The 22,123-nt window shown below is 61.5% G+C and overlaps 1 protein-coding gene across 1 annotated transcript in view; it reads right to left on the bottom strand.

Annotated features, from left to right (window-relative positions):
- Positions 1-22,123, bottom strand: part of LRP1 (LDL receptor related protein 1) — a gene marked incomplete in the record, with an annotated part of 192,333 nt that overhangs the window by 63,262 nt on the left and 106,948 nt on the right. Inside the window, 19 exon segments of the mRNA XM_034792604.1 lie at positions 1-83; positions 460-664; positions 1,733-1,930; positions 2,238-2,483; positions 2,629-2,829; positions 4,208-4,390; positions 4,869-5,036; positions 8,974-9,054; positions 9,459-9,575; positions 9,874-9,999; positions 10,481-10,621; positions 11,274-11,399; positions 12,144-12,333; positions 12,786-13,008; positions 14,221-14,401; positions 15,384-15,620; positions 17,725-17,868; positions 19,814-20,003; positions 21,237-21,459. Coding sequence (XP_034648495.1) covers positions 1-83; positions 460-664; positions 1,733-1,930; positions 2,238-2,483; positions 2,629-2,829; positions 4,208-4,390; positions 4,869-5,036; positions 8,974-9,054; positions 9,459-9,575; positions 9,874-9,999; positions 10,481-10,621; positions 11,274-11,399; positions 12,144-12,333; positions 12,786-13,008; positions 14,221-14,401; positions 15,384-15,620; positions 17,725-17,868; positions 19,814-20,003; positions 21,237-21,459 — 3,263 coding nt within the window.

Genomic DNA, 22,123 nt, shown 5'->3' with positions numbered 1-22,123 from the left:
GGATTGTGCGCCGGCCCTGGCCGCTCATGGAAGCTGCCTCGATGCGAGGCAGGCTGGCGTCCCAGTCCGTCCAGAACAGGATGCTGGGGAGGGCAGGAAGGGGGAGTCAGAAGGCCTGTCGCTGGCGAGGGGGGCAGAGGGAAAGGGGGAGCGTGGCTCTGGGGGGGAGCCAATCACCCCTGTATCTGGGCCAGAGGGGGGCAGGGTGACCCCCTCCCCCCGTTCTCAGGGTGGTCGCTAACCTCCCATCAACCGCGGCCTCAGCAGCTTCGGGTGAGTCATCTCCGTATTGCCATGGCAACGCCCCCCCCCCCCCCAAATCTTCCCAGCTCCAGGTGCTCCGCCACTAGCGCCCAGCTCTGACTGGGGCTCCATGGCAGAGCCCGGGGGTGCTCGGCCACCCTGCAGCTCACCAGACCCAGGGGCTGCCCCTGCCCCCCTGGCGGCCCCCATACCCACCCGTAGCGGGGGTCGAGGGCGATGGCGCGTGGGTGCTCGATGTCCCCGGCCAGCAGCGTGGTGCGCATGGTGCCGTCCAGCTTGGCCACCTCGATCTGGTCCAGGTTGCTCTCCACCCAGTAGATATTGCCGGCGATCCAGTCCACGGCCAGGCCCTCGGGCGTGGCCAGCCCGTACTGGATCACCACCTCGAAGCTGGTGAGAGCTGCAGGACAGGGCAGGGAGTGCGGCACCATCAGGGCTGAGGCCCGGCCCCCCATCTCCTCCCCGCTGGCCGCCAGGAGCCCAGAGGGGGCTCAGCTCCTCCCACAGACAGCCTCCAAAAGCAACGTGAAGCCTCTGCTGCAAAATCCCATCCTACCCACAGCCCCTGCCACCCCACCCCCAGCTCTGCCGGTGCCCCTCAGTCCCCACCTGCAGCCCCTCAGGCCCCACCCACAGCCCCCGATATCCCAGCCCTGGGCTCCCCCCAGCTCTGCGGTGCCCCTCAGTCCCGACCCACAGCCCCGAAGGGCCCCTTGTGGCCTGGTTTTCAGACTCTCTCAAGCCCTGGGGAAAACCCGGCCCCTTGTCCTGAGGCCAAAGCAAGGAGCTGAGCTGTGGGACTTCTGCCCCATGAGCTGAGTCACTGGAGAACCCCCCATCCCTGGGGCGCTGCACCCCGAGTTTCTCTCCCCATGGAATTTCAGGCTCCTGAAGGCGCTAATCGGGTTAGGACGAGCTTTCAGCACGCTCAGCTGCCGGGTTGTAATTACCATTAGAGAATTGCTGGGAATGCTAATTAACTCCCACATAACGATCAGCCGTTAAAGGCAGAAAGGTATCATTATCTGGGGCTGAATGCTCTAGCCTTGGCACGGCCCCCCGGGGCTGGGGGAGGGTAAGGACTAGCTCCAAGGGACGGATTTCCCTCTGCAACATCCCCTCCAGCCACAGGCAGCTCCCCGCCCTGCAGGTGGAGATTCCTGCTCCCACTCCCGCTACGTTGTCTTGTCTTGGCTCCCGGAGGCTCACACCACCCGGGGACCCTGAGGGTTGGGTTCCCCTCACAGCAATCTGGTGGGCGGCTGGAAGGGTGCGCGGTGACGGAATGGTGTCAGCGGTGGGATACTTGCTCAGATTCAGGGCCAAGGTGACAGCTTTGGAACTGGAGCTGGAGAGTTCGAATTCCATGTGCCCCCGCCCTACCCCAGGTGCGTCTGTGCACCACAGCACGTGGCTCTGTGAGGCGGTCACAGGGTTTTGCGCGGCGGCGTCCATTCCCACCACTAACCCCCGTTCTCCAGCAGCTTCCCCCGGTAGATCTTGTCCTCCACCACGTCCGTCCAGTAGAGGGAGCTCTGGTTGAGGTGGAAGTCGAGGGCGATGGTGTTGCGCAGGCCGGGCACCAGGACGCTGTAGTCGCCCTTCTGCAGGTCGATGCGCCGGATCTCGTGGCGGTTGGAGAAGATGATGAAGGGCTTGAAGGGGTCTGCGAGCAAAAGGGGCATCAAGGGGAGGTTGGGGCCAGCCAGGCTGCAGGCAGAGCCGCACTGCCAGGAAGGGGCAGGTGCCCAGTTATAACACAGGAGCAACGGGCACCGGTTTCCCCCCGGCGTCTCTGCGGTGCACACAGGAGCACACACGCGCTCCCTCCAGTTGGGGTGTTACTCCGGATGCTGAGGGAACCAGGCTCAGCCCCCGACCTGCCCGCCCGTGCCAATCGCCCCCTGGAATGCCGGGGGCCTGGCGGTGCTGCTCCCCGGGCTCCAGCCCCCCCCCCCCGGCTGCCCGCTCACCCAGGCTTCGGCAGCTCTCGCCGTCGGGCTCCAGCATCCAGCCCTCGTAGCAGGAGCACTTGACATTGTACTTGTCCTGCTCGCACTTCTGGCTGCATTTGAGGTGCTTGGCGCAGTAGCTTTGGATCTGGCAGGTCCGGTTGTCGGCGCCCAGCTCCATGCCCAGCGGGCAGGAGCAGACGATGCCCTCGCCCGGGGCCACCGTGCAGTTGTGGCTGCAGCCGCCGTTGTTCAGAGAGCACTGGTCTGCGGGGAGAGAGCGTGGCCATGGTCACCCCTGGCGGCAGGGGCCCCTCGGCGAGAGAACCCTGGCTCCCCGCCCGCTCTAACCACTCGACCCCGCCCCGAGTCAGGAATAGAACCCAGGAGTCCTGACGCCCCCGCGGCTCACCACACAGCTCGCCCTCGTCGGAGCCGTCGCCGCAGTCGTCGGTGCCGTCGCACAGCTTGTCGGGCGGCAGGCAGACGGAGGTGGTGTTGGCGCAGGTGTGGGAGGGCGGCTTGCACACCAGCGACTCGCAGTTCTCCTCGTCCGAGTTGTCCTCGCAGTCGCTGTCTCCGTCGCACACCCAGGCCTTGCTGATGCAGCGGGCTGGGGGCGGGAGGGGAGAAGGGGCGGCGTGAGACATAGTGGGGGGACGGGGACGCGAGGGGCCTGCCCTTGCTCTGTCCCCTCCCACAAGGCCCCGCTCTTGCTCCGCCTCTTCCCGCCCCCACGCCTGGGGCGGAGGGGTGTGCCACCAAACAGCTGATTGGAGGCACCACCAAACAGCAGTGGCTGGTGGGTGCTAAGCATGGGTGCCCCAGCCCTGGACCTGCCTCCCCAGGGAGCTGTCGTCAGCGGTGGGGGCCACTTGAATCTAGGATCCATCTCCCCCAATTACAGTCACAACAGCACAGCTGTGGGGGGACATTCCGGCTCTTACTGCGAGTTACTAAATGCATTAAATTCATGTCAATAATTGTTGATATTTACTAATTATTATTCATTTTAATTACTGCTTAATTTAGCGTCATACATTTTTGTTCTTGACTTTTCCTCTTTGATGGGTTTCATTTTGTGCTGTTTCTGATTTTAACACTTGGCTGTTAACTGGTTTCCCCTCCCAGTTTTTCCCTTTCTTTTTTTTTCATCCTTGGCACTTGTTAGGGTGACCAGACAGCAAGTGTGAAAAATCGGGACAGGGGTGGGGGGTAATAGACAGCAATATAAGACAAAGCCCCAAATATCAGGACTGTCCCTATAAAATCAGGACATCTGGTCACCCTAGCACTTGTTTCCTTGTGAACGACCTGTCGTTTCTTTTTTTGGCCCCAACTGGGAAGTTTGAATGTTTTCAACCAGTCATTCGGTTTGGACAGTTTCCGGGAAGGGACGGAGGTTGAATTTTGAAAACTGGGGGAAGGAAAATGTTCAAAGTTTGAACTGTTTTTGACAGGGAGGGGAACCGAAAATGTTTGAATTCTGAAAGTTTGGGGGGAGGAAAAAGGAGAAATTGGAAACAAAAATGAATAAAGGAAAATGTTTCAATTTGGGATGGAGAGTTTAAAATATCTCCCGCCCTCTGGCTAAGCCGCCCAATGAAAAACGGGAAGGCGATGAGGCCCCCCCAAAAAAAAAACTCTGGGGAAAAAAACATTTCAAAAATGAGACAGAAAAACAGTTTCCATCCAAATTTGTCGGAAGATGGAAAATTTCAAGGAAATCAAAGTGGGGGGAGGTGGTAGGTTAAAAATATCACGTTCAAAAACCACCCAGGCCAAATGTCCTCACAATCGGTATTTTAAAGAGACGTTTCAAGCAGCTCCGTTCTCAGGGGCGTGAGCCCAGGGATGCCAGACCCAGGTGCCGCGGGGATCCAAAGGGAGGCTGGTGAAAGGCCCCTGCCCCCCTCCCCCCGTTGGGATCTAGCGCCCCCTCTCCCGCCCCACCCCCCAGGCTGGATCGAGGCCCCCCCCGGGCCCGTTACCCGAGTCCTTGCAGCCGAACTTGACGTTGGGGTCGCAGACGTGGGTGACGCCCTCGCAGCTCTTCTCGTCGCTGGAGTCCATGCAGTCCGTGTCGCCGTCGCAGCGCCAGCGCATGGGGATGCACAGCCCGTCCAGCCGGCACTGGAATTCGTCCGTGTGGCAGCCCCCAGGCGGGCGGGTGGCTGGGAACGGAGCCCACACGACAGAGCATCACCGGCCGCGCCCCACGGCGGGACCCGGCGCAGGCGGCGAGGGGGCTTTGGGTGCCCGGGGGGCAGGCAGGACCCGACGCCTACGGGTGTGGGGCAGGGAGTGGGATTGGGCACCCAGGGCGATACCCGGGGGGCAACAGGGGAGCCTGGAATCCAGTGCTGGGGGGGGGGGGGGATCCAGGATCTGACACCTGGCCAGGGGGAAGACCAGGATCCAATGATGGGGGGCACCCAGGATCGGATGCCTGGGGTCCAGACCCCCAAGGGGAGGAGGGGCTCTGGGAGCAGACACCCAAGGAGATGTGGCACCCAGGGTGCAGGGTCCGGGGTAGGGAGGGATCTGACTCCGGGGGGGCCCTAAGCATGAAAGCCCTCCCCCCCCTTCCCCCGGGCGAGGCTGGTGCTCGTGGGGGGGAGCCAGGCAGGACTCCAGGAGGTGGGGGCTCACCCTGGTTGGTGCAGTTGGCGTGGGTCTCGTCGCTGTAATCCCCGCAGTCGTTGTCACCGTCGCAGGTCCAGTGCACGGGGATGCAGCGCCCGCTGTTACACTTGAACTGGTTGCTGGAGCAGGAGTGGCTGCAGCCGGCCTCGTCGCTGTTGTCCCCGCAGTCGTTGTCTGGGCGGGGCAGGCGGGGGGGCAAGAAGGGGACGTCAGCGGGCAGCCAGCAGGCACAGAGAGCTGGGCAGCGTGGCCCAGTGTCCCTGGGGGCGGGGGGAACGCCTCCCAGCAGAGCAGAGCTGGGAGCTGCCAGGGGTCCACCCGAGCCAGCTTCATTGACAGCATGGTGGGGGGGGGGGCCGAGCGAGACGGGCCCCCCGCATTGGCCCCTTCCACAGCACCTCCCCCCAAGCCCCCGCCCCCCCTCCAGCCCGACATGCTCGCTAACGTCACAGCCACCAAAAGAAAACGAAGCACAGAAACTGCATAGATCACCTCATGTACCATGGGGGGCAGCGGGAGGAGCTCCGCCGCCCAGCGGGGGGCGGGATGGGGGGAAGGTGGCACGTCCGCGGACCCCTTTGCAATGAGTGTCCACGGGAAGTTTGAATGGATCCAGCCAATTCCCGAGCGCTGCCACTTTAAGGAGAGGCTCGTCCGGTTCCGTCCCGAACGGAGCTTCAAAACCGCGGGCTCTCACACGGGTTCGGAGGTTAAAACGCTCTGCCAGGAGCCTGGCACGGAGTCACCTTCACACTGGCAAACTGGCCCCGCCGCGGCCCCGCTCGGTGACTCAGTTTCCCCTCCCACCTTTCGCTACTCAGACTGGGTGCCTCTCCCTCTCTGTCCGTGCACTACCTTAACATACCTAAGACACAGCACGTCCCTCCCCCATTTCATCGCACGCCGGCACTTCTATTGGCATCTCTCGTGCACAGGGACGGCCCAACTCCCACCCGGAAGGGAAGGCCCAGTTGATGCACAGTTCCAGCGCCACTGGGCAAGCCCCTAGTGAGCACATGCTGGATCTGGGCTAAGACAGTGGCCGGAGAAAGGAGGGTGCAGTGGTTAGGCACCAGCCTGCCGCTCACGAGATGCGAGTTCAAATCCCCACTCCACCGCAGGCTCCCTGTGTGACATGGAGCCAGCCACTTAGCTGCTCCCTGACTCAAGTTTCCCGGCTGCCATGGGGATAAGTACATGGCCCTGCCTCGCAGGGGGGTGGTCTCGGATATGAGACAGCGAGTGGCTCAGATATTACTGTCATGGGGACTGTACGGGCTCGTCTACGCTAGAAAATTAGATTGACCCAGCTCCATGGCTCAGGGGGGTGAAAAATCCCCATCCCTGGGAAGGTAGTTAAGTCGCCATGTAGACAGAGCGAGGTCCCGGCCCCTCGGGGAGGTGGAGAACCTCTCCTGCGCTGCAGCGGGTCACGTGTAAACAAGCCCTCTGATTCCCTGAGCTGAACTGATTTAATAGCATTTAAGATGGTGCAAAAAACCCAACAACAACCCGCTCCGTGTAGACAGCCCTCAGCCTTTGGTGGATCACAGCCGTCATCCTTCGCTGGCTTTAAGTCTCTCTCTGTTTCGGTGTCTTTCTGCCTGTCACATCCGTTTGGAAGGAAACTGACACCTCTCCCCTCAAAACCATTTCCAGCCGAATTCCCTTTTCCCCTAATGCAAAGCGAGCGGCCGATGAGATATCTCCTATTGTTCAGATAACTTCACTTCTCCCGTGTAACAAAATCTCCCTCCTCCTGCCTCCTCTTTCACCAGTTACAGATTTCAACGAAACCCCCGATCAATCGTGTTCTGGGTTTTCCACGGCCCCAGCTTCTCATGCCATCGTTTACCACTGTGCAAAACGGGAGTGAAACGCCAGCAGGCTAATCTGCCGGCAGCCCTCTAGAGGAGGGACTGGCTTGTTCTGTGGCTCCTGCGTGCTACTGCACCAGGTAATTAATAATAACCGGACACCGGCTATCCACAGACGTAAACGACAGCCCAAGAGGCAGGACGCTGGAGCAGATACTTTGCCCCTCTTATCCCTGCCTGCGTGTGGCTCAGTCAGGACGACAAGGAACCGTGGCTTTTCTGGAGTTATGTGACCCCCTCTCCAGCAAAGTGGCAGGCTTTGGGGGACGGGTGGCAGGGGGGTTCTGGTACATGTTGATCTATGCACTAACCGGTAGGTTTTGGACAGTTCTTTTCGTCAGAGCCATCCCCACAATCCTTCTCTGAAACACAGAAACCAACCAAAAAACAACAAAAGACAGGCGAGTGGGCACATTGAAAAGACAGAACAAAAAACACACAGCAACAGAAAACCGCCACCGACGGGCAGAGCCACACTGAGCTGGACAGACGGACACGGACGACAGGGGAACGTTAAACGGCCCCGGGGGAGAGAGATCAGAAGCAGTGGATGGCGCCCGGTCCCCTCCCCACATGGCTCCGTCCCCTCCCCACATGGCTCCCTGCAGGGGTTCTTTTGGGGGGCAGGACAAAAAGGAGCTGGCTGGGTGATGAGAAATGCCAAGGCCCTGAGCTCCAATGCCCAGAAACTGCCCCAGCCCCCTGGGCCGATGCCCGTGTGTGGTAAGCTCAGGTAACACCTGAGGGCGGCTGAGCCGGCCTTGTGGAGGGGAGGCAGCTGGTTAATTACGGCCCTGGGAAAACAGTTTGTTACGAATCAAGGGATCCCTCTGCCTGCGTCTTCACACAAAACCCCAGCAAACGCAGCCCCTGCTCCCCTGCCCCTAGCCCGTCGCCCGCTCCAGGCCTGTTCATTAAAATTAATGCTGCTTAGTCGTTATGGCGACAAATATGAACCGGGGGACGCCCTGCGGCAAATCCCATCTCCTGCCTCAGAACCCAAACCCGTCCCGCAACGCGCAGCTGCTCAGGAACTCGCCAGCACCAGCCGGAGGCTGCTGCATCCGCACCCAGACCCGCAGCTCCCAACGGGGCGCTGCAGGGGGGCGCTCTGCCAGGCCAGCCCTCCGCTGGATCCCCCGGGCTGCTCCCCAGCCACTGGCTAAAGCATTTCTCTGCCCCCCAACCTGTCTGCGCCTCAGAGCACGGGAAAAGCCTGGGGTACGTATTACACCCCCCGACACACATGCACCCACCCCCCTGCGTATACGCACCCCTGGACGCACCCCGCATTCACACCCTGCCATATGCATGCACCCCCGCACGCACGCCTACACACACGCTCCCACATGTATGAACACACGTGCACCACACAGCCACTTGCACCCACACCCACATGTACACCTACACCCACACGTATGCACATGGGTGGACTGGACCAGCCAGTGTGTGCACACATGCACCCACATGTATGCACACTCGTGCACCAGTCACTTGCACGCACACCTACACACATGCACATGCGTGCACCACACAGCCACTTGCACGCACCCCCACCTGCACACCTACAGACATGCACCCACACGTATGCATACGCGTGCACCGGACCAGCCACTTGCACGCACACATGCACACCTACACACAGGCTTCCACACGCGCGTGCACCAGACCAGCCACTTGCACGCACACCCGCACACACACCTACACACATGCACACCTGCACTGCACACCCACACAACCACCTGGTTCTGTACATCCAAAGCAAGTGCGACCCCTAAAGATCAAACCCAACCTCATTCCCAGTTTCACCTGCCAAAGCCTCGGTCTAACCACCCTCGCTGCGTCCCTTGCCCTGCATCGCAGGGAAGATCCCTGGGGCGCGGAGGACAGGGGATGTGCCCAGGGCTCGCCAGGCAGTCAGTGGCAGTGCCTGGACTGGCGCCCAGTCAGAGCTTCGACTCTATCTGAGCCCAGCGTGGGCATCCTGAGAGGGGGTCGCGGGGTACCCGAGGCCTGTGCTGCAAAGCACGTCCATTTCCAACCCAAGTGAAGTCCCTACACATGGGGGCCCCACGGGTGGATTCAGGTGCCCGGGAAGGGGAGATCTGTGGCCGAAAGAGCACAAGGAATCCCCCAAAGCAGCCTCTGCTCCAGCAGGGGCACCTCCCTGCTTCTGATCTCCCCGTGGCCGCGTGGCGCCGCGTCACGCCCCCGGGCGTGGGGAGCTCACTCACCATTGTCACATCGCCAGTTGATGTTTATGCAGCGCCCGTTGTTGCAGGTGAACTGGGTCAAGGGGAAGCAGGTCGGGTAAGCTGCGGGGAAGAAGGGAACGGGCCCCGTCAGTGCCTGGCCAAATCAGCCCCAGACGCTGGGGAAGGTGGACCACAGATCATGGTGAAATAACCCGCCCAGCGTGGAGGGGACCTTTCTAGCCCCAGCAGCCAGGGGGCGGCTCATGAGGCCCTGGGTCCACTTACACGCCACCACCCGTCGCCAGATCTGCTCCCACCTCCAGCAATGCAGCTAGAACGGCTGGGTCCCTCCCTGCCCCTGCTGCAGACCCCAGGACGCCTGCTGAAACTGACGGACAAGCAGCTGCACTGGGACCAGAGCCCTGTTATTCCCTCCTGCCCCCCCAGGCCGGCCAGTCCCCCGCCCTGGGGCCGGATCGGAGCTGGCGCACCCTAGCGAGGAAAGGCCCCAACCCCCCACTCACCGCAGGAGGAGGACTCATCCGAGCGGTCCCCGCAGTCGTCATCCAGGTCGCAGGTCCAGGAGATGGGGATGCAGCGGCCGCTGGCGCAGGAGAACTGGTTGGGGGGGCAGGTCCGGGCTGGGCATGGGGCAAGACAGACACAGGGCATTTCAGTGACCCTGGCGGCCATGGGGGCAAATCCGCGGGGGCCGGGGGAGGAGCTGAGGCTGCAGTGAGCCTGCAAACGAGGTCAGGCCCTGAGGACGGTTTGCACGTGGCCGTGCAGGACACAAAGGGTTAAGCGCCCGGGCGGGCTGCGGCCCAGCTCGGAGGCCCAGCACCTTGCAAGGCTGCGTCCACGGGGCGCTGGCTCTCCAGCCCTGGGCTCCAAGCAGCCCCGGGGACACGGGGGTGGCCGGACACACGGGCTCCTCACCAGAGCAGGTGGAGTTGGATTCGTCCTCGTTGTTGCCGCAGTCGTTGTCGCCGTCGCAGAGCCAGCGGTTGGGGATGCAGCGGTTGTTCTCGCACTTGAAACGGTCCGAGGGGCAGGTGTGCTCGTCTGGGTGGGGGAGGGGAAGGAGACTCAGGACCCTGGGGCGCAAACCCCCTCCCCTCCCCCGCAGGCTCCATCTGAGCACCAGGGAGCCAGGCTGCAAGCCCTCCTGGGAATTAGCCCCATTTGGGGAAACTGAGGCACGGGGAGGGACCGGGGGGGACTTGCCCAAGGTTACACAGGGAGACAGTGGCAGAGTGAAAATAGAACTCAGGTGTCCTGACATTTTAGCCCCGCCCCCTCCTGCAACCACTAGACCTCACTCCTTTCCCCAAGCCAGGGACAGAACCCAGGAGTCCTGACTCCAACCCCCCTGCTGTAACCACTACCTCCACCAGGTCATGAGCCCAGCACGGACTCTGGATTTCTCTGGGGAAAGAGCTGTGGAGTGGGTGAGGGTGGGAGGCAGGGGGCGCACTGTTCATCCCAGTGGCGGAGGACGGTGTAACCCAGCTGGAACTCCCCGGACCCCCAGGCTCCTACGCACGGCAGAGCTCCGGCGCTTCGTCGCTGTTGTCCAGGCAGTCGTTGTCGCCGTCGCATTTCCAGCGCTCCTGGATGCAGCGGTTGTTCTTGCAGGCGAACTCCCCGGGCTGGCACTGCGGAGGGGGCACGTAGGACGGGTTGGCTGCCGAGGAGAAAGCAGGAGAGGGGGGTTGATTGTGACAAAGGCCTTTTCCTTTGCAGCCGGCAGCGCATGGGGAGGCCTCCTGGGTTCCCCCCACTGCCCTGGGCCTCCCGCGTGGCTCCCACCAGCACGAGGGGAGGGTGAAATGCTCCCCGGCTCAGAGCAGCCGAGATCGACCCTTGTGGCATGAGGCCCAGGACGACGGGGATCCAGGCTCCCGGTCCATGAGGCTTTGCATGAGGGCGCTTAGGGGGAGCCAAACCGGGGGAGCTTTGTCCCCATTTCACAGACGAGGAAACTGACGACGTAGCAGGTGAGCCGCAGAGCCAGGGAGAGAACCCAGAAGTCCTGGCTCCCAGCCCTGTGCTGGGACCGGGCTGCCGCCTCCTCCTCCCTGCCCGCTGTCTGTGTCTGACACACGTGTCTGGCAGACGGGGAAACTGAGGCATGGAGCAGTACCGGGAGTCCCCGAGGTCCCCCAGCAGCAGAGCCGGGAACGGGCGCCCGGTCCAATGGGGTGGGACCGGCTGGGAGACCCGCTCTCTCTAAGGCGGGGGTGGACTCGGCAGCCTGCAGACCCCAAAAGCATGACCCGGCGAGGGGGTGTTACTGCTAGTGGCACAGTCCCCTAGCGATCACCATGGCAACGTACCTTGGCAGGTGACGGAGTCGGGGCCCAGGATCTGGTCCTCGGCACAGGCGCACTGCCGGCCCCGGGGGATGGCCAGACACAGGCTGCTGCAGCCCCCGTTGTTGACACGGCAGTCGTTGGTGCCCACTGCAGGGGGCAAGGCAGGGAGTGAGAACAGCCAGACGGGGGGGGGGGGGGGGAGAGGAGGCTGACTGGCTGCAATGGGGGCTGCTGGGGGCTCAGCCCCTGGGGAAAACCGGGACCCACAACTAGGCCCAATTCAGCAAGGCACCGAAGCCCTGTTGAGCTGTGCAGGACCCCTTGCACGGTTAGTGTTCCACTCCTTGGTGAAGGAAGTCCCTAGGGCGGGGGGGGGGGGGGTGACTGCAGGGGGCGACCATGCCCCCAACCGGCCCCAGGGGTCCTTTGCAGGGGGCCAGTTGGGGGCAGTGGCCTGAAATGACAGGAGGGGAAACACCTGGGGGGCAGGAACAAGCAGGCAGAACAGCGGCCAGGGGAGCAGAAAGCACCGGGGCTGACAGCCGGGGGGCAGAGGGAGGGATCCAGGGGGGCCCAGCACCCAGACTGAGGAGCCCTAGATGTGGCCCGAGGCCCCTCCAGCTTTGACCTCCCAGCCCCAGATCAGGATCTCTTTCAGACAGGGCCCCCTCCCGGTATGGCCGGGACCTAGGGGCAGAGAGAGAGAAAGCACCGAAGTCCCAGCCGGTTCCCTCCGGCGCCTGCCCCGGGACGGAGCAAGGGCAGCGGGCTCCCCCCAGGGCCCAGCGCCCCCGTGCAGTCAATCGCACCATTTCACGCTGCCTGTGCACCAGGGCGAGCGGTTGCACACACACACACACACACACACACACACACACCCCAGCCCCGTACCTTGCTGCTGCTGGGCGTCGTACATGCGGATCTCGAAGATGGGCGGGCGCTCGTTGCGCAGCAGGGTGACGGCCTTGGACGCCTGGTCGAGCCGGTAGATGCTGCCGCTCCGGTACTCCGTCCAGAAGAGGAAGTTGCTGTAGTGGCAGAGGCCAAAGGCGTGGTTCAGCTCCGGGCCCTCGTAGACAATCTGCATGGGCGGGAGAGAGAGAACATGGCTCGTCCTGGCCGGGGGAGACAGAGGGAGCCCAGCTCCGGGGAGCGGAGGGTTAAGGAAAAAGGGGCAGCTCTGGGGGTGGGGGGAAAGCCCGCCTTGCCCCCTTGCTGGGCAGAGCAGATGAACAGGATTCCGGGCTCAGGGAGGCTGGGGGCCGCAGAGCAGACGGACGCTCGAGGGACCAGCGAGATGGGACGCTGGGATCCAGAGTGCTGGGGCAGGAGACGGGGTGACGCTGTTATGGAGGGGGGATGGAGTGAGCCCCCCGTCTAGTCCAAGAGGACAGCCCCAGCCCACGGACATTTTGTGAAGCGGTGGGAGGGATCAGTGGGGGAAAATTATCCCTGAGCTCCCTCCCAGCAAACGCGTCCTTAACGGGAAGGCCATCGCGGCCGGCCAGAGGGGAGGAGGGGGCGTCCGCTCGCCTTGCGCTCGGTGCCGTTCAGAAAGATCATCTCGATGCGGTCGTAGAAGGCGTCCACCCAGTAGAGGACCTTGGCCGGGATGTCCAGGCTCAGCCCGTTGGGCCAAAGCACCGTCTTGGAGGTGATGAAGACGTTGCGGTTGGAGCCGTCCATCCAGGCCCGTTCGATCTTGCCCCTCTTACTGTCCTTGGGGTCCTCCTCCCAGTCGGTCCAGTACATCCAGCTAAGAGAGAGAGAGAGAGGGGCGTCAGGCAGCGTGGCCTAGTGGGTAGAGCACTGGCTGGAGACGCAGGAAGGCCTGGATTGTATCCCTGGCTCTGCCGCTGGCCTGCTGGGTGACAGTGGCCCAAGACACTGCCTCGCTCTGTGCCTCAGTTTCCCCTCCCACCCTCAGTCTATTTAGACCGTGAGCTCCCCAGGTATGGGGCCCTGATCTCAGCCGGGGCCTACAGCTGCTAAGACAGTTCATTAGGTCTCTGTCCCAAGCAGCGGCCGGACGTCCTTCCCCAGCGGCATTGCGGGCGGGTATTTTCAGCGTCATTTCTTCCCCACCACCCAGCACCTCATCACAAGCCCCGGGAAGACCTCTCCTGCCGGCCCCGTGAGCCGCGGGCCCCGGGAAGTCGATCCTCAGAGCCAGAAGCCCATTTCCATCTGGTTAAAGGATGGAGGCGCCCAGGCCGCTCTCGCCCCGTTCCCCGCCGAGAGCGAAGGGACCAATGCATGGCCAGACACCGGGACCCTGACCCACTTCGCTGCATTCCTGGGTCAGAACTGGGCTGAGCAGAGCGGGAGGGGTGGAGTCCTCTTGGGTCAGGGCCTCTGGCCGGCTCTTCCCACTGCCGATGGGAAACCCTGAGCCAGCACATGGTGCAGGAGATTCCTGCTCTGACAGGCAGCTGACTGTTCCTGGGGGGCGCAGTCTTTGACAGGAGGAAGCGTGACATCTGTCAAGGCCGCTGGGGCTAAATGTCTGACCTCCCCCGTTTCCCCACGGCAGGGTGAGCCCATGACAAGTGCGTACACATTGCAATTCTGCTCCCCCGCCCGCCGCAGGGCCTGTCTGAACCGTTCCCACAAGCAGGATGTTCTGTGTGAGCGGCCAGGCGGCCTCCTCTCGCGGAGCATGGCACAGCCGGGGGGAACAGCCAGGCGGGCACAGCCGGGGGGAACAGCCAGGCGGGCACAGCGGGGGGAACAGCCAGGCGGGCACAGCTGGGCAGAAGCAGGCAGCAGGAAAGGACGGTTCCTCTCCCGCTGTGGAAATCGCCAGAGTGAAATTTTCTAGTCTGGGTCACACAGGAGTTGGACTAGATGGTTGTGCCGGGTGCTGCACAGACCCCGACCGAGATCAGGGTCCCGTCATGCCAGGCACTGCACAGACCCCAGCAGAGGTCAGGGCCCTGCACTCCCGGAGCCATTCACCGCCACCCACCCATTCAAGGGATCCACCACGATGGCCCTAGGGTGCGTCATCTTCCCTTCGATCAGCGTCTTCCTGGTCTGGGCGGCCTTCTCCAGCCGCGCCACGCTGATGGTCTTCTTGGGGCCGTCGTCCGTCCAGTACAGGTTGTTCCCCATCCAGTCCACGGCGATCCCTTCCACATTGTGGATGCCTGCGTGGGAGAGAGACCACGATTCAGAAACCTCCGCCAGCTGGCCGAGGACGTGCCGGAGGCAGAGAGGCCAAGTGGATGCGACAGGCCCGTACGCATCCTGGCCCTTGCTTGGATTAGCCACCAAACAAAGCCCCAAGGAAAGGACCTGGATCCATCCCTACCCATGGGGAATTCCACCTGCAGCATCGCGCCGGGCCTGGGTCTCCACCCTCTAGTTCCCAATCTAAGCCAACGGGTCACTTCGGCAGTCCCAGGACCCGTCGCCTGCCTGGCCTGGGGAGCGCGTCACAGTGCCCGGGGAGGGCTGGCACGCGACCATCACTAATGCAAGCTGCGACACTCCACCAGTGAGCTGGGCCGGCTTTACCGCTAGGCAGGAGATGCAGGAGCCAACACAGAACAACCTGCTGTGTAGCAACCACGTGAGGGACCGAAATGAGTTGCTTAGCAGGAGCCCGTCCGCTAAAAGGGGTGCAGGATTTCGCTCGGGGCAGGTGGGGTGGTCTCCTAGCAACGCCAGATACCTAATACAGGCTGGCTCCCCAGGCAGGTTTCCCTGAGGTTCCTCATGGTCATGCTCCAGGGCATGACCTGACCGAGCTGAAGGGTGGTCAGGAGGAAATGCCTCTGGCGGGCAGGTTAGCCTGTAAACTGCAGGATTTCAGCCCCCTCCCTCTGCAGCGGCTGGTGCTGGCCACTGCTGGGGGACAGAGCGCTCAGCTAGACGGACCCTGGTCCAATCCAGTCCGGCGAGTCCCGTGCTCCTGGGACACCCTGGGGGGGGAATAACAGCAGCAGCCCTCAGGCTCAGATCTGTCCGGGGACACCTCCTGGGGGTGGAGAAAGGAAGACGCACTGTCCTCCTGGCAATCCCGGGCCTGGAGCCAGCGACCCCCCGGAGCCAGAGGGGAGGGTCCCCCGTTGCCTTCGCTGGGCCGTGCGCTGGCAGAGCCCAAGGGCTGCCCCCCCCGGCCCGTACCATCTTTCAGGATGGTCTCGCGCTCCGTCCCGTCGATCTTCTGGCGCCCGATCAGGTAGCTGGTGGTGTCGGCGAAGTAGACGAAGCCCGTCTCGGCGTGGAAGTCAAGGGCCCGGGGATTCATCAGGTTCTCGATGGGGATCATGTGCTCGTCTGGCACCTTGGCCCCCATGTCCATGCCCCGGATGATGCCGGGGCGACCCTTCCCGTACACCAGGAACAGCTCATGCTCCGGCTCTGCAAGGCAAAGGGGGTGGGGTGGGGCCAGGCTGGAAGGACAGAGTCAGGCCGGTTCCCAGCACGCCGGTTCTGAGACGCGCGGCGCTCCCGGCGCTGGGATCACGCATGCACGCAGCGGCACAGTGCAGGGTCCCAGCGTGCAATGCTCTGGCTTGCCCCGTGACAATCATGATGCAAGGAAGCATTGGGGCTGAATGAAAGAGGAGACCAGCAATGCAAAACCCACTGATCGCCTGGAACCCCCGCCCCGCTGGCAGCGTTACCCCCCCGGCTCCAAGGGAGGGGCATCTGCTCTCCGGGGAGAGGGGATTGAGGACGTGGGCTGCAGCCCACTGAATTAGCTTCATCAGCAGGGGCGCAAAGGAACCGACAGGCCTGTGCCCCGTGAGCCGTCAGCTCACGCCGTTAGCAGCAGGTTTCGAGGCCTGTGCGCTCTGGCTGACCGGCCCAACAGCCACCTGGAGTTTTGGGGAGCTGGGGAAGGTGCGCTGAAGGGGGACGTTTCTGCCAGGTAACCACGAGAACTCTGAACCGACACTAGGCTGGGATATTTTAGGATAAAATGTTGGCAAATGCTCAACCATAAAGTTGCCGAGGCAACCAACTGACGTCTATGGTAATAAGTGCAAATTACGAATACGCTGACCTATAGGATACAGGTGTGGAAACATTATTAGGGTGAGGAAGTTAGACATAGCCAAGGCAGGCTGGGCATATGGATGAATATGGGGCCCCCAAGCCCCATCACAGCCCAGAGCCCCCTGTACGAAGGGAGGGCCGATCTCGGTCTGGAGCTGGGCTCGCTTGGCAGGCCAGGCACAGGGCTGACCTGCGTCTCTTTCCGCCAGATCCCCGAGGCAGGCTATGCGTGCAGGAGGAATGACACTCTGGATGTCTGCCACCTTCTTACGTGGGTCGGTGCTTTGGGGTCTTTACAGAAAGCTTTGCCCTGCCCTCAGTGCGAGCGTCTAGGGTGGGGAGATCGCCTGGATTCTGCTGAGACAGATTCTGGGACCAGAACCCTGCAATCCCCCAGCTCGCTGACTCAGAATTAATTGGGAACCAACAATAACCCCTCACCACTAAGGAAGGGGCCACCGGGCTGAGCCGAGCTGAAGGAGGCTCTCTGGGAGCGGACCAGCTTTGGGAAAAGGTGTAAGATGAGCTTTACAACAGACGATTGTTTTTTGCTAACAAAGCCATGCTCCGGGGAAGGGAGCGAGTTTGGACTTCACAGCGGGCGCAGGCTGGGAAAATTCCCACACCGCGGAGGTCACCGCACAGACCCCACCGGGTCGCCGGGCGGCTGTTTGATCCGGCACAGCCGGCGTCACCACAACGTGGCGCTGAGCGGCACCAAACCGACTTTTTGCTCTGCGGCTCGCATGACGCCCTCGGTATTAACAACATGCAGGGAAACAAATCCATGCGTCAGCAAATCCCTCTGAAACTTCCGCTGAAATTACCCACCGCTCAGGATGAGGGCTGGGGTGGGGAAAAGGGGAAATTGAGCAACACCCAGTGACTAATGTAATCGTGTTTTTCACTTTGTGGCTTTTCACAACGGATCCTCTTGGCTGCCCCGGGTGAATTCGAGGTTGTACTGCTGCCCGGTGCTAGCCACAACCAAAGAAGAGTTTCTAGTCTCTAGTTGCCCCAGGAGGGGTTCAGGGCCAGTAAGATTCCCACCCCCCAATGGATATCCCCCCGCAGGGATAAAGCCCGTTTTTGCAATGCCCCAGAGCAAAAGCTTTTCCAGACCTAGCTGTGTCATTGTTCTGTCGCACGAATCACACAACTGCACGCACAAATGGAGCTCTGCATGCACGAGTGCCCCTTTGTGCAAGGAACGCCTGATTTGCACGCACAAATGCCTGTGTTCTGCATGCAGCTACCTCTGATTGCACAAGTGCCCACTGGAGTCTGCTACTGCCTGATTTGCACGCGCAAACGGGAGTATTCGCCGTGCAGATACCGCCAGACTATCCGAACACTTCCCAATGTAACTGCCTTGCTCCCTCCCTTCCCAGAGGAGCTGCAGTTTGTTCTCCCTCCCTAGCCGACCCCCTGCTCCGGCTCCTGGATCAGGAACTCTACTCACTTTTGCAAGACTTCCCGTCGCTGCCCAAGCTGAATCCAGATCGGCACCGGCAAGTCCGGGTCTTGTGGCTGTTCCCGAGGAGGCAGATGTCAGAGCAGCCTCCAGGTTTGCCGAACTGGTCCGGTTCACAGGCGTGGCTCCGCACTTTAACGGCAAAGACCAAGCACCTGAGTTAGTGGCCGTGCATCGCCGTCTAGCCAACCCCATCAATGCGCTTCTAGGGCAAAGCCGCCTGCCCTTGGAAACCTCGTACAGAACGGCCTGCCAAGCCGCAAGGAGGTGGCATAACGTGAGCAGAATGGCCTTGTGGTTACAGAACCGGGCTGGGGTCCATTCAATTCTCGCCTCTGCCACCAGCTCCCTGTGTGATGATGCTGCTCAGCCAGGGCGCTCCCGGCACACCAGTATCATTCTCCCACACTATAGAGAGGGAAACTGAGGCACAGCAAGAGGAAGGGACTTGTCCAAGGTCACCCAGGAAGTCAGTGGCAGAGCCCAGGCCTCCAGTGTGCCAGCCCAGAGCTCCATCCACCAGGCAACCCTGTCTCTTTCTTCTCCCGAGCCTATCTGTGGGGCAGGGACTCTCTCACCCTACCCAGGGCGACCCCCATCTTCCAGACGCTCAATACCAGCGAGGACTGGGGCCCATTTCTGCAGCACTCCCAAGCTGGCTTTTGCCAATTCTGCTCCCCGCCCGGCCGGGCGCCTCCAGCGAGCCAGCGTCGCACGGAGACCGTCTCGGATCGCGCCGCGCTCCCCCCGCGCCCAAATCCACAGCTTAGTTTTGTATTTTGGAAACCGCTGAGCGGGCCGGAGACGCTAAGAGGATTTTAAACTTGCAAATTGATTAACTAAAGGGAAGGCAGGGGGAGAGGGGGACAATCCACCCTGCACTGGAGCCTTTAACCACTCCAAAGGGTTTCTAGCAAACAGGAGCAGCAGGCATGGACAGGTTAGCGCCAGAGAGGGGAGGGAACCAGCAGCCGTACGTAAGGGCCATTAATATTTCAAGAGGCCTCATCTGCTCCATTTTCCTTCCCTCTTTTCCGCGAGACGGTAATTAATCAAGCCGGCCTGAGCCCCAGTCGGCGGAGCCGCTAGGGACAGCTGTCATTTCTCTCTCCTGGAGAGACAGCAGAGGGTGGAGACGCGCCAATGAGCAGCAACCGATTAAAAATAGCAGCTCGGGCTACGCCAACCAGAGGAATGAAACACTCAAGAGTCCCGGGGGGTCGGGGGGAGAATGCGGGAGCCCCACGGGATGACGGCGCTGCTTGGTGCCCGAGCCCCCTCCACAGACAGTGGCTGGGAACCTAGGCCAACATCCACAAAAGTCTGGAAGCTCCTAAATACCTTCATGGATCTGGGCCCTAGCGGCTGACTCTAGTGCTTTAAGGTAGTTCTGTGCCCACACGGGATCAGACAGATGGAGCAACGGGTCCGACCCCGCAGGGGCAGGACACGGGATCGGATGGAGCAGCGGGTCCGACCCCGCACGGGCAGGACACGGGATCGGATGGAGCAGCGGGTCCGACCCCACACGGGCAGGACACAGGATCGGATGGAGCAACGGGTCCGACCCCACACGGGCAGGACACGGGATCGGATGGAGCAGCGGGTCTGACCCCGCACGGGCAGGACACGGGATCGGATGGAGCAGCAGGTCTGACCCCCTACCGGCAGGATACAGGATCGGATGGACCGGTGGGTCTGACCCTGCATGGGCAGGACACAGGACTGGATGGACCGGTGGGTCTGTCCCCACATGGTGGGATACGGCACTAGATGAGGCGCAGAAGTCGGCTCCTACGTCCTTGTGAATCACGTCTAATTTCGAGCCTATGCCCCTCTGCTTTCCTGGAACAATCACGCTCCTTTGCCCGCTGGGCTTTCAGGCACGGGGAACACTTTGCTCAAACAAATAAGCCAGGCCCCGGGGCAGCCCGAAGCCAGACACCGCATTGTCCCATCCCAGCCCACCAGGAGAACTGACAAGGCCTGCACCTTCGCTGGGCACTTCAATCACTTCTGAGGCTCCCAAGCCCCGACAGGTGAGGGAGGGGCTCGTTCCCGCACGCCAGCCCCTTACCTGTGGGCTGCCGTCGTTGGTGGTAGATATGCAGCGCTCCCCCTTTGTCCACCCTGGTGACCACCTGGTACTCGGTGCTGTTGAAGCGGTTGACCCGGATGACGCTGGTTTTCTGCTGGGCGTTGGCATTGTCCGAGTTGGTGGCGTAGAGGTAGTTCTCGAAGACGGTCAGGCCGTAGAGATGCTCGATCTGAAAGGCAACGCACCGGGGCGAGCGTAAGCAGACAGCCTCAGGAGCGGAGCTTGGGATCCCCGCCTCTCACGCCCTCTGAGCACTAGTGCAGGGGGTGGCGCTTAACGCAGCGGCATCCGGGGCGCGATGGGAAACCATGGAAATCTGCCTTGACCAGACTAGGGAAAGGAGGCAGGCCGAGCCAGTGGGTCGAGCCATGCGCGTGTCGGACCCCACTCAGCACCAGAACGGGGTGGGAAATGGTTTTCCCATCCCGCGAGAATTTCCCAGATCTAAAAAAAACCCAACTCCTCTTGTTTCTTTTGTAGAAATTAACTCAAATTGCTAAACCAAACAGGCTGTTGGAGCCTTTGATTTGAAAATGTTTGCCAGTTTGGAAACTTTGTTTTTCCCCAAAAAACGTTTCCAATTGGGAGATTCCCTGGACCTGTCCCGTTCCCGCAAATAGTTTCTGTTTGCACAAACTGGTCTTTTCTGATGAAAAACTGCTTAGTCGGAAAATTCTCAGTCGGCTCGACTGAGCAGCGAGCAGAGACAAGGCCGGTCAGTTACGGTTCCACTCCCGTTAAGGACCCGCTACGGTGCCTCGGCATCACACCGGGGCCTAACCGAGGTCTCACTAGTTGCTACACTAGGGATGCTGTTAGAAGGTGCCGGGTAACATGCACTACAACTGTGTGTCTGGGGAGCGGGGGTATTAACCCAGCCAGCATCGCAGGTATTACCACCTAGACTTCCTGGCCTACAACTCTTGTTCGCGACCATCTTCTAATACACCTGCAAATCCCCATCTAGACACGGCTGCTGGGTTTAAGAGCGGCTCACTTCTATTTAGCTTAAAGCTGCTCCTGCTCGACTTCGGCTACACTTGACTTAAACCAGACTCACAGAGTCCACACCGCCGTGTGCACCAGGGCTTTCAAAATCGCTTTGTTAAATGAATCCGGTGCCACTGTGCCAGCACACGACCCCCAGGGCCAGAAGCCAAAACCTACTTTGTCACTGCAGGGGTCTGTTTAGGAGCGGGCTGCACTGCTGACACTCCTGCATCTAGACAAGGCCCTAGACCAGGCCAGCGGGGGTATCGAAAGGAAGCAAGAGCCGGGGTAAGCCTTTTGTACAGCGCCCGGCACAGGGCTGGGGCTCTGAGGCAATGCACCTAATAAATAACAGGGATCATATGCACAGCTCTGATCTCTAGGGACCCCTCCCTGGCTGGCGCTCGCTCACCAAGATGCCCTGGATGATGGTGTGCCGGTTCTTGCCCTCGTAGTCCACCACCTCGATGTAGTCCAGGTAGGCGTCGGCCCAGTACACCAGCCGGCTGACCAGGTCCAGGGTGATGCCATGGGGGAAGACGATCTTGCTATCCACCAGCTTGGTGCGGTTCTGCCCGTCCATGTCGCAGCGCTCCACCTTGGGGATCTGCCCGTAGTCGGTGAAGAAGACTTTTCTGTGGGTGGAGGAAAGGGGGGACATGAGAGCTCAGAGGATGGGGGTGAGAATCTCCACGTGCGCTCAGGTCCACACCCACGCATGCACGCACACACCCACGCACCACTTGCTGCGATTACAAAAGCGTTTATTAGCCTGCTTGCAGGAGGAAGGAAAACTCAGGACCTAGCCACAGGTAAGGAACTTACCAGCTAGGGTCCCTGTACCCAGACGGACTTAGCTGGAGGTCCCAGGACTGCGAGGTCACCAGCCTCAGGCAGGCGGCTGATGGGCTCGTAAGACACTCAGGGCGCGGCTTCCAGCCGTAGGCCGGGCAGCCAGCGCAGCTCCCAGCCGCTCAGTCCCAGAGGCAGCTCCGCGGCTGGAGCCCGGCTGTGCCGACGCATTCTCTCTGCAGCGCCAGGAAGCCAGGCCCAGCTGCAGCGGAACCGGAGTAGGATCCCGGCGACAACCCCACAGAAGCTGACCCCGTTGAGCGAGACACAACGCTCGCTGAGGTCAGCCGCCCGCGTTCAGGCCCCATGACCAGCTACCGTCTGTCACGTGCTGTCTACACTGGAGTTCTTCAACGCACTGTCGGCGGTGCTGCTGTGGTCGTGCTGGTCCCAGGATATTGGAGAGACACGGTGGGGGAGGTCCTAACTTTTATTGGCGCAAATTCC

The sequence above is a fragment of the Trachemys scripta genome, chromosome 16 (genome assembly GCF_013100865.1).
Source record: "Trachemys scripta elegans isolate TJP31775 chromosome 16, CAS_Tse_1.0, whole genome shotgun sequence".
NCBI lineage: Eukaryota > Metazoa > Chordata > Testudines > Emydidae > Trachemys > Trachemys scripta.
The sequence above is the reverse complement of the archived record's forward strand: the minus strand, read 5'-3'. Positions and strand labels throughout refer to the sequence as shown.